This window comes from Vidua chalybeata, chromosome 2 (genome assembly GCF_026979565.1).
Source record: "Vidua chalybeata isolate OUT-0048 chromosome 2, bVidCha1 merged haplotype, whole genome shotgun sequence".
In the NCBI taxonomy this organism is placed as follows: Eukaryota; Metazoa; Chordata; class Aves; order Passeriformes; family Viduidae; genus Vidua; species Vidua chalybeata.
The window spans coordinates 110,389,876-110,403,896 of NC_071531.1; the positions used below are offsets into that span (position 1 = coordinate 110,389,876).

Genomic DNA, 14,021 nt, shown 5'->3' on the forward strand with positions numbered 1-14,021 from the left:
TGGCCTGCTTGATGTGAGTGCATCAGGCAAAAGAGGAAAGGTTTCACAAGAGAAGAAAATCCAGGATTTCAAGTTAAATCTTGCATTGCTTGTGATAACATGTGAAACAAGTTATTATTTATTTAAGGGAAGGATGAAGGAAAGGTGGGAAAAGGGATGGGCTGTGACACAATGCAGCAAGAGAAACAAGTTTAGGCTGTGTGTAACATGTGCTACTTTGGGACTGATATGCCTGGTTCAGGAAAAACATTCAGTGCATTCAAGTTCACTTGTGAATATGAATGGCCTAAGTAATTTAAGAATCCATTTACAGACCACTTACACCCACATCATCCTATTTGCACTTACCTTGCCAAGCACCTGCGGGCCCTGAAACCTCACAAGAACCATTTTTTTTTAATTTAGGAAAGATCTTAGCCTGTTGCAGTACCATTCTGCTTCCTTTTTTTATTTATCTTCTTTCTTATTTCTCTGCTTGTTCTTTCACTTCCTTTAGCAGTTCGTATCCAGGGTGGTAAGGTTGTAACAGTGACAGTTCATTAAATCCAGTAATTCAAATATTCTTGGGGTGGTAGGTGACTATTTCTAAGTTGCTGATGGTGCTGTTTCTGATGTACATGTTGCATATACGTGTTTCACGTGTCTGAATAAATGCCACACTTTGATCCAACAGGCCAGAACCAGTACTGTGGACAAAGGACGGTGGAGAACTACCAGATCCAGAGAGAATGGTTGTCAATGGCAGGGTTCTAAGCATCAGCTTCCTAAACAAAACAGACAATGGCACATATCGATGTGAAGCAAAAAATCCCATTGGCCGAAACAGCACAGAATATGTCCTGATAGTACATGGTGAGTGTGCTCTCCTTGGTGCATTCTATGCATATTTAACATTTCCAGCTGATACAATCAGGTTCTTATGGTCATTATGGAAAGAATAGAAAGAAAATTTGGAAGTGTAATTGTACTTTTATTGATGCTATCGTCTAGCTTTGGGGAGCGTGTTGTCTTTCTTTTATTGGCATGCTTCTCTTCTTACAGTTTAAACAAAATGTATTCATTTCTGCTGTGAACTTTTTGCTAAGTAAGCACCTGTAAAAATGTTTTGCAGTGTGTGGGTACTGTTTCATAAATACTTGCCTCAGGCCCAGCTGTTCAGATAAAGCTGGTTACAAAAGGTTATATGAAGAGAAATAACAGACAGATGTGTGCTTGAGGTTTTCTGCTTAGCTTTTTATAGACCACCAAAGAAAAGGACATTGGATACTTCACACAAGTTACAGCCTGCTACTGAGAAAACTCAGCTTGTACAAGTTAGCTGATATCACCTGGCCCATCATTACAGTCAGACCTCAAAACTGTGTCATGTCCTAAATGCATTACACTGCTTCCAATAAAATGGATAAATAGGAAAGTTCACATTAAATTACAATTTTTTTCCCTAATAAATTAGGAAACAATATGTGTCATGTGAAAAAAATAGCTTCCTTCTACATTGATCATGAAATAGATTGATATAACTCAGCTGTAGGGGAAACTATAATATAAAATTAGCATTTGCCTTTAATGCAGCCTGGCAATTCAGATCTAGGACTCTCAAAACATGATGTTCTCTTATCACAGGTAATTCCTGGAAGGTTATGATTTCCATAATTGTAATTTTAATATAAGAGAATATAGAGGCAGAACCTCCACTTTCGTTCATGATAGTACTTTTTTCTATTTTTTTAAGTGTAATTTCTTTTAACTATAACAAAATAAAATGAAAAAATATAATGCAAATTTTAGTCTTTAAATAGACAGGTGAATTATGTAGATTTTATTTGCTCATGATCAACTCAGTTACAACAAGTATACATTTCCTTGGTGGTTGTAAGTTATCAGAAACATTTTTCATTACAAGTTTACCTGCCTCTAGGTATTCGGCATAAAACTAGTAAGTGCTGCTTTCAGTAATGAGATATTTATTGGCACTGTTGATGAACATCATCTATCAAAAGAAATACTTAGGCTACTTTTCATTTTTCTTGAAGTTCACCATTAGTTTATGTAGGATTAGTGACACAAATAAGGAACTCATCTTTGCATGAGGAACACAGAGCCTGTACTGCTGCGTGAGTATTTCTGTGTTAAAGACAAACAGAAAAACTAAACCCTCTAACCTCTATTTACATTGTCTGCTACAAGAAGAGGAAAAGAAAAAATGTCTTTTGCATCCCAGAGGCGGTGGTGTGGTGGGGGTTGGCTGCAGGCACAAAGTGCTCTGCCTTTGATGAGGTAACAGCTTCCACACTTACCATATGTTGAAACTTCTGTCATTTGTGTTTTCTGCCCAATTTATTTATGTCATTATTTCTGAAAATATGGCCTTTCATAATGGGGTATCTTTTTTCATCAGTGGTGACTCTGCAAAGAATATCAAAGATCTATCAAAGAATATTTCACCGTTCCCAGTCTTGCCCAGTGGTGTGTCCCCTGTTGATCTGATTATCTTTCATCAACTTCCTGGCAGTCTGTAAAATCATTCATTATCAGGGAGGCATTCTGTTATGTTTGGCAGCACATTAGGCATGTTATCAGGTTTAGCTTGCTCATTGCTGACCTTTTCTGTTATGAGTACCTGAGTTTTCCTAATTGCATTTCTGCAATTCCAGTGCTGGAACTAGAGAAGGTAAATGTCAGGTGCTTCCCAGCTTTCTGAAACAATCAGAGTTATGTGACAGAGCATGAGATGATGTTTAGTACTTAACAACTTGCTGGGGTTCAAAGTTGTAAGGTTAATTTTAAGTAAAAAGGAGACTGACACAATTATTTTATCAAATGTAGCATAATCCTTTGTATAGATAATTTTAAGCAGCCTTACCCCTTCTTTAGCTCATTACATTCGTGAATGTCTCTAGTGAACCATAATCCTCCTAAAATTATACAATATTTTTCCTCTCTCTCTCTGGGGGCTAGAAAACCTACTTTTTATCATTTTCTGAGATGCATCCTTCTATTTAATAGAGAATGTATTTTTTATCTTCCTAAATATATCTGGAAGCATCCTTTGATTTCTCATCTCTTCCCCTGTGCTTAACGTGTTGATGTAATTTTTTGTCCTGCTCCTTTGTTAGAGCTCATTAATCATATGACTGCTTGCCTTAAATATCAGATTTCTAAGACAAGGTACATGCCAGATTTCCCACACGAGCTTGTGTGAGGAAACAGGGGACATTAGTGGAAGGTATCCTCTGCAGAGGCAGGGAAGGGCAATGTGATTCACAGCTTTCCTTTTCTTCCTTTTCTTATATATACTGTGATTTCCATACATTTTATTCCTTTTTTTTTTTTCACTTCAACAGATTTTTTACCTCTTTCTGTGTGTTAATGGTGTAAGAGCTTCATCAGAAGAGTAGCATTTTTTCCACTTTTTCCCACTGTGAGTGGTGATGAGGAGGTAATACTGTTTTGTTGTTAACTGATGGCAGAGAAAATAAATATTGCTGTAAGCAGATGAATGGAAATCTGTCCAACATAATTAGTATCTGACAACATAAAAATTATATTTAGATTTTTTGTATAATTAAAGAAACCAGACTTCAGAGAAATTGAATCTATTTGAATAAGGTTAAAGCTTGGGCTATTAAATATGCTCATGCTGCTTTGCTGAATCAATGTGACTGCTAATTTCCTTTTTCTTAACATTTATTGTTAATAATAAATGTCAAAAAATACTCTGTGAAGCGGGAAGGTGGATACAAAGTCAGAGTTTATAGGCAGAAGCACAAAGGCAAGACATGTAGTTTGCTCGAACATTTGTTTCATGCAGTAACAAAGGCACAGGCTTTAATGCCTGTAGCTGTTGTCATTTCTGTATTCTAATTGGCAAGCTTAGTGCTTTAGAAGTGCACATTCTGGCTAGATATATTGCACCCTTTCTTTGGTAATGGGCCCCAGGCAATTTTCACTCTCTTCCAATTTATTAAGAATTTTTGTTTACCTTTGTCCAAATACTAGTCATTAATCACCAGCAAACAGAGCAAACTGTCAAACTCGTGTTGCTCAACCCAAAAACATAGACTCTGCTTGCAGAGCTCCAGCAATAACTGCAGTGGAGTGGAGGAAGGAGGTGTTCCATCATAATCAACCTGAGGACACAGCTGCTGTGTTTGGAGGAGTAGTTCAGAACCTCTGGGTGTCACTGCCAGAGACTCAGTTCAGCACCGCCTCGGAGTGAGTGACAGAAGTCCACACCGTTGAGAAAACTCCTTAGTGCAAGCAGCAGCAGTTGATAATTTGCAGCCCTATTTGAAGCAGAGCACCTCGGTGAAGTGTCCTGATATGCCAATCTACAGCCAGGCATTAAATTAATTGAAATATTCAGAGCTATAATGTGTTGTGCAACAATTATCTAGGAGAGTAGTATGGAAATGAATGTGAATCAGCAGCTGTGGATGGTCAAGGCAGCTCTTATTGCCCAAATTTTAACTAGGAAAGCATTTGAGCCAGCAACTTAGGATCTCTGAGGAATAAAAAGTGGCATGACATATTCCTTTGTCTTCAGCCTCTCAATTTTGTATTTCTTTTTCTTGGGCAAGCGATTTTTTGCAAATAAAGGCAACTGAAAGACCGAGTTACAACCTCATTAGATCCCCTACAATGTGTAAGACCAGAAGTCCCACTGCACCTTTCCTAACTATAGCATTATTGATATTCCACCTGCTTGTCCAGTCCCATTACAAAACATTTGTCATCTTAGCTTCCACAGTAACCTGTGGCAACAAGATTCTGAATTTAGTTATGTGCTTTGAGGGAAAAGTATTCTCTTTTGTTTGTTTAAGCCTGGTGCTTGATCTCTTCGCTTTCCAACCTTACAAGCTATTTGGCCTCTTTTTCTGTTTGTGCTGGAAGTTTGCATTTAAATTATATTTGCTGCTTCCCTTCAATACATCTCAAGTATTTCCACATTGCTCTCTACTTCTCATTAATTGTGATCTTAAACTTTGCATTTCCTGCAATTCTCACCCATGTGTCCATTCTCCTTCTTTCATAGTCTTTTTTTTTTCTCCCCTTTTTTTGTTCACTAGACTTTTTGGTCTAGTTCTAAATCTCTGTGACTGACTGTTCTCCATATCTGGAACATCACTATGCCAAACCTGCACCAGACACCTTAGTTTATTAAATCCTACCTCTAAATACAGAAATTCACCTTCTGTGCCCAACAATAATTCCAGTACCATGCACTTGTACATCTGTATAAGTTTCTTTTTTTTTTTAAATTGGTGGAAGCTCTGTGGAATCCAAAACACATGAAATCAAACAAACTCTTCTACCTCTATCTATTATAGATTATTTTGTCTTTGTCAGTTCATTTGCCCGCAATCAGATTTTTTTATTACATTTAATTTCTGTTTTGATATCCTCACAGAGGGCGTTCTCTTTATTTCTTGAACTCACTTGTGCATATCTCTCTGTAAAGGCAGAAACTGATTAGAGCAGAAAATTGAAAAAAACCTGCGGAGGTGAGGATATATTCTGCTTTCTTTCAAAACTAAGCTTAATGAATAGGCAATAGATCTTTCAGTTTGCAAATATTTTCACTACAGACCTCTGGTAAATCTTGCACAGTGTTTTTGGACACTTTATGAACATGTAACAAAAACCACATAAAAAGTTTGGGAAAGAAAGGAAGCAGCATCCTTGTGGAGCAGCACACTCATCAGTAATCTTGGCTGCTCTTTGTTTCGGTGCTAAGATCCTACAAGTTGAGGTGACTGGACTTTTTAAAAAGTTTCCTCCTTTAAAGTTTTCTGAATTGAAGTGTCTCATTTACACACACACCCCTCAGGCTTTCTTTGCCTATGGGAACATTTTGCCTTTATGTGAACAAAACCTGGGCTTTGCAAAAAGAGAATTGAGCAGAGCCATGGTGTGATGTAACAATAATGACATTTATAGCTGCAATAGTGGGGGGATTTGGTAAATAACCCAAACATTACCCTTGCAGCACTCAAGGCATATCAAGAATATGAAACTCGGAAGACTTCTTAGGACTTAGTTAGGAATTTATGGTATGTGACTACGTGTGCCTATTAGTTTTGAGATTTTTCGTTTTTGTATCTTTGTTTGAATTAAAAGAAATAAGTCTCAATATTCAGTCCTTAAAACAAAGGTGGAACATTTTTCCTATTCCCATTTTATATGAAGTAAAAATAAATAAAAAAGTACAGAAGATAACTTGCAGGAAAATAAGGAGCCTGAGCTTTCAGTTGGAAAATAAATAAATAAAAGCATGCTCATGAGTGCTTGCTCAGTCTCAAAAGCCTTCCTTCCCCCAAAGCTATCTTCTTCAAAGCATAGCCCTTCAAATTGTGTTGAAATAATCTTATTTTACATCAGTGTTGTAAAATGTCATTAAGGCATTAAATCATGACCACAACTTTAAAGCTGGCTTCTCCAGAAGACTTTTAGTTGGGCTGGAAGAGGTGGTCCAGACTTTAGAACACCATGCAGATGAATTTCCTGCAGTCAGATGAATTAAGAAATTGTACAACAAAGGTTTTTTTTTTTTTTTTTATTGGGCTGAAGAAGAATAATAATAAGAGTTGACATTTTTAGGTATGAAAAGTCTGTCAAGAAACTTGTGGTGGAGTTGTTGGCTTAATTTTATGGATGAATTGTCCAGCTATTATCCCTGAACACTCTCAAGGCAGCTACTTTGAAATTGCTTTTTGTTGATAAATACTTGAATAGTGGGGTGTACAGTTGAGCTGTATGAACTGATCCTTCTTCATTTATGGTGACTTTAGAAAAATAAGATACAAATTTCTTTTCCAGATAAGCTTAAAAGTATTTTGGAAAGGTCAAGAAAATAACATTCCAAACTACACTAATACTTTTGAGGAATATGTTTGGCACTTCTACATTTTTACATTAAAATACTGTTTCTCATAAAAGAAAACTTTTTAAATTAAGTGATTTTTTTAATATAACATATAAAAGAATTTTTTTTTAATTTCATACTGGAATAATCGTTGAAATTGAATGCAGAGTATTTCAGCAGCAGGAAATCTCTCCCCAAGCCCTTTCATAACGGAACAATAACAATATATCAATATAGCCTTTAACAATGTATTCTAATATGTAAATCTCCTTCCTATTTGAATGCATATTGTCTGTGTTCTAAAACCTGTGGTTTTGGATAATGCCTTTAATAAGACATAACTCTTGAAAATATTTGATTTTCTCTCTGCACATGATATGTGATATGATAGTTCTAATGGGATTTCTGAAAAGGAAAAGATTGTGTGGATGTACCAAATATGTCACTCTTGCTTTTTTGACTGTTTTAACTGACCTTCGGTACCGTTGAGTTTATTATCATTGATTTGCTGTAGTAGCAAAGATTGCTCTCTAATTTTTCTCTTTTTTTACCCTTTGCTATTGTTCGTACCCTTAACTTTTCTGAACTTTACTTCAATTTACCCTTTTATTTTGAGATGCCAGCTTGTAAAATTATTATGTCTATGAATATCATATGCAATCTTCATGAAGAAAATATTAACTCAATAATTTCACTTGAGACTGATGATAAAATTATAATCTAACAGTTGCTAATGATCTTATGTTTCCATCTAGACCGTTTATTATTCAGGAAACTTAAGCCATAAAGACAATTTCAAAGTGACTTAGTGATTTCTCTATATTTGAAGCCTTTCCTGCATCATGAGGTGGTGGAATGTAGATAAGGGTGTCCTGTCTCTATCTTTCTCATGTGGTGCTTCCATAACCTACCTTTCTTTTGAGAACAGGTTCCTCAGTGTTTCACTCCATTCAGGAAAGAAAATAGAACATTACATAAGTGATATTGCTTAAAATGACCACTGGTCATACCAGGTGATACATCAGAACTGTGCCTTGCTCCAGCTGGGATTGAGTCCTCTTGGAGATAGATGTAAATGCCTTGGAGGCTGAGAGGGGTAGGGAAAAGCTCCTGCAAATATGCATCTCTCATAGACAGCTTTGAGAACTTTTGTGTCTGAGCCCTCTTGATCACATATGAAGATAAGCATGGAGGCTCAGACAGAAGTAGGTAATTAGCTTATCTCAAACAATTAATATTTCTAACATCCATAACTTTGTATTTATAATTATTAGTACTTGCTATTTATTTTTTGCTATTTAATTTTTAATTATTAATTGCTTGGTGAAATTTTCTGGAATTTATCTTAGCCTGCATTTCTATGTTATAGAAAGGAAAAATATTCAATATAATGTTTCTTACATTAATTAACATTTTTCTTAGAGCTAGCAAGGTATTTCTCCACTTGTTTACAGTATTTAATTATTTCACTATTGCAACTGACAAGAATTTGAAATATCCCTAAACCCTCAAACTCAAAAATCTTCCTAACATCACTCTTCACAGCATAGGTTCAAGGTAAATATGTGCTGGGACCTAATGTGCCTTTAGCCCCTCCTCCAAAATTGAATCCTCTGTGCTGGAATCACAAACTGTTTTTTCTAGCTCTTACTGCTTGAATTCTTGATGCAATAGAATAAAATTCTCTTAGCTTCGTAATTAAAGACACGTTTTTTATTGCTGAATCCTATCACAGACTTTCTGCATTGGATCTAACTCTGACTTGTTATGCCTTAACGTGAATCACTTTGCTTTGTCTCAGAGATTCCAGAGTGTTTTGGCAGCTTCCACAAAAGCTTGTGGCATCAATCTTTCTCTATGATTCCCACAGAAAGGGGAGAAGACAGCAAAAATAACCAGGAGGTCAGTAAGGGTGTATCTCAAAACCATCCTCACGTTCAAGGAGAAAAAAACAAAGCAAAAACCCATTAAAACCATTGCTACCAAAGCTGACGAAGCTTGCAATTTGCTATACAAGGATGTCCCAAAATGCCCTGACCTCTTTCACCAGGCTGTGGTTCCCTCACAAGCACTGAGAAAGTTCTAACCCCATGTGAAGGAACTTTGCTGGCAGATGCTTGGGAAGAGGTGTCCAGGTGTGTGGTGTCAGCTGATGTGTCATTTGTGACAGAGACCCCAAGAGGTTTCAGTCAGGACCCTTTGCTTCCCCTCCACTGGTATCCACACTGCTTGTTTACTCCCTTGAAGAAAAAAAATCGTTTTCCTTGGTAACCTCATGCCTGAGGCAGATTTGTCTTCCACCTGAAACTGCCCTTATTAATCCTCATGGCAAGTGTAGAAACAAACAAATCAAAGGAGAGGAGGAAGGACAGAAGAAAGTTTGGCAGGGAAAAACTCAAGGAGTGGGCAAAGTGTTTATTCCTCAGATATTACTGTGGGTTATTGCACCAGTGGATTTGTTTTTCCCCCAGTGGTTTTGTAGTTTACATTTTCTGCAGGTTTCCCAACCCTTGATTGGTGGGAAGCAGGGAGGATTGAGGGATGCTGGCATGTTGAAGTGCCTGATGGAGGAGAGCTCTGGATGGGTTTCATCATTTTGGAGCAGGAACTGAAATCTCTTTGCACTGCTTTGTGAATCACTTTGTTTAAAATATATTAGCAGATATGATCAAGCATTCTTTATAAAAAACCCCTGTGATTTCCACTGGTGAATTATCCTGCTTGATGGCATTATAGTTAAGGTAATAAATATCTGCCACCCTGAAGGGAAGCTGGGTAATTTTAACAAAATTAAGTCTTGACAATATTGCATGGACCCCACCATTCCTAGTTATGTGTTATACAAAGCCAAAGAATCATGGTAGGAATTCAACTATATGTATAGAACTCTTTTGAGCATAGAAAACCCCCAAACCCCAAAAAACAGAGCATAGAAGATTGACAGCTGGAAAGATAGGGCCTTATTTTCTCAGGTAGTGTACTTTGGTGATAGGAATGTGAGAATTAAGTGTATTAGTCAGAGACAGTGCAATGAAGGACAAAAATCTATGTTTTAGGTTGCACAGTGCCAGTCACCTTCCCAAGGTGATTTTCAATAAGATACAGCAATCCCACTGTGATAAAAAGTGTTTCAGATTAGTGTTGGACCCTTTGATTTTATTTTGAAATAAACTTATTTAAAATAAATGACAGTCCCCGTTATCTCTCTCTACTAACCTTAGAATTATTGCCATGAGTTTGGAGTTGTTTAAGCAACTTCAGTGATTTGGCCTGAATTTCTCAGAGAAATGAAAGTAGCAACTGTAATAAAGTAGAGATCAGCAATCTGTTTGCCTACATTTAGTTTCAACATGTCCCCATAAAAAGGAAATTTTGGACAATTCTCTTTACTTTCTTTCTTCTCAGTGCAATTCTGGCTGAGCTTTTTGATATATATTTTTTTTGTGTGTGTGTGTGTGCAGAAAGAGTCAAGTGTCATTCTGAGAAAGCTGTCATCTTTGTTCAAGGCTGCTTGGTGTCTGAATTTGTATTGTGCATTAGGTTTTCCTTATAGGTTTTCAAGGGCCAGCTGCCAGTACTTTGTTTCATTTAATTTTGAATACTCCTATTTTATGGCTTGGGAAAACAAGGAAATATGGCTTGTCTGCTTACTTAAAAAGAATAAAAATGAACATCACAGCCTTAATGTGATTTTTAGGCAGTGGCAATGGGCCTAGAACACCATATTAATAGTGATAGAATAGTGTGCTTCTGGGGAAAATTGTGCTAGCTTTATTCATACAAGATGTTTGGTGGCTTTTGTGGTAACATTTTGTCCTGAATGTAGTGAAATTTGCACTCCAGGTATAAGGACAACTTTTTTTTTTTAAATGCAGTTTTGAGAGCTTTTGTTTTCTTTTGAGGTTTTGATTTTTTGGTTTTTTTTAGCAGAGCATTGAAATGAGCCTCAGGAGATCTGTTCTGACCACCCCTGTCAGGCTCAGAAGTCTGTAAAATATAAGACATTCTACTTAATTATCCTATGTTCATTTCCCCAGCTGTGAAATGGGAATAATACTGTCTCTTTTTTTCCTAAACTTCAGTCTGTACTGCCCAAAAAAATGATCTTGCACATCTTCAAGGCAGAGGTCCATTCTTTTCTGTTTCTGTATTTGTTGATGTAGAGCTGTGAACAAAATCAAGATATATATATATATGCATGCCTTTTTATAAGTAAGGTGTCTTCATTTGAGGCGGTGGTCTCAAACAATGCTCTAAAACTTTTCCTTTTTATTTATTTAAAATGTTGAATTACCAAGTCCAGGCAAGTTGCATAAGCTTCAGTGCAATACTTTGATGAGAAAGGTGAGCTTTTATACAACACAGATTTACTCCTTTAAAACAATGACCTTTATATTATTATTACTGTTGAATTGGAAAGGACTTCTTTTAACTGCTAGCAAAACTTGTGCTAAGTTTGGGAAAAAAATTAGGTATTACAGTGCTCCTGGAATAAATTTGTATGTATTATATTCATATAACTCCAGAACATTGAAGCTTAATCTTTCTGTAGAGTACTTGGTTTGATTTGTCCTTAGAGGTAAATCTTGCTCTAATAACCATTAATAAAGTAAAACTTAGAGGGCTTGAAAACAGATTCTTCAGTATTAAATCATTTTCCTACTTGAGAATTTCAATTTTTCTTGTGCTAAAATAATTTTCAACATCTAACTACCTGGTTATTATTTTGTTAAATTTATCCTTTTTCGAAGACTGTGTGTCACCTGGTTTTAGCACAACTAGAAATTAAGAAATAAGGCATTACAGCCTATTAGCTTCCTACAGTCCAAATGCTGCAGATAACACAATCTTCCCCACCAAAACTGAGCAGCAATAGGTAAATGTATTGTGAGACAGTACATTATGTCACGTTTTATTCTTCTGCTTCACTGGGAGCAGGGACAGGGAGCTTTTTAAATGGCTGGGCTGGTGACAAACAATGAGTCTGACGGGCAGTGAAATGGGAGCGTGTTCCAGCATCTCCAGGCCTTCATTGCAAACTTCTCTCTCTGTTCCAAGGGAGCTGCAGCCAGAGTGCTTTTGCTGATAGCAAATTCACAGAGTGCTGTGGGGAGCAAAACGATCCCTAAAGTAAGCACTGAGGGCTTCAAAGGCAAGACCCGACATTTTGAGAGCTATGAGCCACCAGTGCAACTCTCAAATGTCCATGTTAGATGCTTTCCTGTGAAATGCTTGATTCAGGTTTCCTGGGGTCCCTCTGTGCAGCTCCACCAGCTGTGAGTGCATCAGACTGCTCCAGTCTCCAGGTGACAAAGCCCAGTTTGTGGCAACATCTGGTGCTGCGCAGAAAGGTCATGTTTTAATATCCATTTAAAAAAAAAAAAAAAAAAAAAACAGAAAAAAAAAAATCTTTCCTTTCAGTGTTTGTTGTTACTCTTAGAATTTTTAGCAAGCACCCACAAGCATTATAAAGCACATAGTCCCAGTGTCTACTAAATCCTAGATTCTGATTGTGCATACTCAGCATATTCTGCTTGCTAGGGTGCCCACAGAAGGTGGCAGAGATAGGTTTTACCTAAATACCCCTCCTGCCTTCCTGGCCCCAGGCCCCACAGCTCTGCTGAGAGCTGAGCTGGACCTGGGCAGCTCCTCCCATGAGGGAGGAGAGAAGTCAGTGTCAGTCACTGCTTCCAGCCCTGCAAGCTTGTCCTCCCTTGCCATGTCTTCTACCACACTGAGGTACTTCCACCCTGCTGCTTCTTCCTTCTCACCTGCCTGAGATCCACAGCTGTTTGTTTTCTGTCAGCTCTCACATCTGTCCTGAGCCTGACCTGGCTTTACTTGTGGAAAATCAGCCTTTCACACACCTGTGGTCTTTGTGAGTCCTGCTGTTGCTCTGGTGCACAAAATAAATGAGATATTCACTACAGGAGTTCTTTCTAGATAATTTAGGGCAGCTAACTTCTTCATATTTCACTGTCAAATGAGATGGCAGAAATAACTTGCTACTACACCTTGTTTTTTTCATATTCATCACATTTTTTATTTTGTCATAAGCAATTCTGGTCAGAACATGTGTTGTAAAAGGTGCCACAGTGTAATATCAGGCCTTTAAGTAATTTGGGATGACACCATACTGCCAGTACTAAATACTAATATTGAAATGGGCTTTATTCTTCTGAGATATATTCTTAACTATATAAGGACAGAATTTGGGCCAGGGATGTGCAGATTGCAAGTTTTTGCTTGGCTCTTTGAGTAGACAAAGAAACAGGCTTTTTTTGCTGTAATTTTTCATACTTCATTTGCTATTAAAACCTATCGCTTTTGAAATAGGGGGAAAAGCCTAAAAAACAAACCACAAATGAACCAGCAAGCTACAAAACTTTCTATAAGAAGAGGACACTATTGTTCCTTCCAGTTCCTGTTCATTCTTTCCACTTAGTCCAACTGTATGTCTTGCAATATGAACTTATCCACTTGAAGATTTTATTGGTATAACTAAAGATACAGATCTACATGGAGCTTTTGTTAAAAGGGTATTTTTTGATATTGGATATTTTTAATGACATCTGATTTGCTAGCAAAAATGTCAAGCACATAATTGCCATTTCAGAGTTTCATAAATCTGAATCAATTAGTAAAAAGAACCCCTTGACCTCGTGTCCATGAGCATTCATGATCATTCAGTCTAAGTGCTAAGGAGCTATTGGCACATGATGTTCAAGCTGAGTGATCCTTTTGTTCAATCCCATTTTCTTGGAGCAAGGTAAATGCAGCTCCCTTTGAATTTAAAACCTTGCTAAATTATTTAGTGCTACATATCACAGACTGATTAAATTTTTCACAGGGTAGTGAGATTGTTTCCCAGGTAGGTCATCACTCAGTTCAGTTTACCACTTAAAATTTCTTTCATTCTCAGTCAAAATACAGCAAGGACCATCCATCATTATCACTCTGTCCTTTAATTTTTCTGTCAGCTTTTGTCAGGCTTGAAACAAAAGCCTTTACATTTTTATCAGCTGCAGCTATTGTTGTCTGATTTGTGCTCAGTCATGTCAAAATATCGGTTGTGTTTTTACCAAAAAAGTCAAATATTTTCAATAGGTCAGATCTATCTTTCACATAAGCCCGCTAAACCAAACAGAACCATTTC

At 37.0% G+C, this 14,021-nt stretch overlaps 1 protein-coding gene across 3 annotated transcripts in view; it reads left to right on the forward strand.

The window, feature by feature from the left end:
* Nucleotides 1–14,021, forward strand: part of CADM2 (cell adhesion molecule 2) — a 571,525-nt gene that overhangs the window by 502,448 nt on the left and 55,056 nt on the right. For all 3 annotated transcript variants that reach the window (XM_053934157.1, XM_053934159.1, XM_053934158.1), the window contains one exon: nucleotides 674–852. In XM_053934157.1, coding sequence (XP_053790132.1) covers nucleotides 674–852 — 179 coding nt within the window. The remainder of the gene's footprint in view (nucleotides 1–673; nucleotides 853–14,021) is intronic.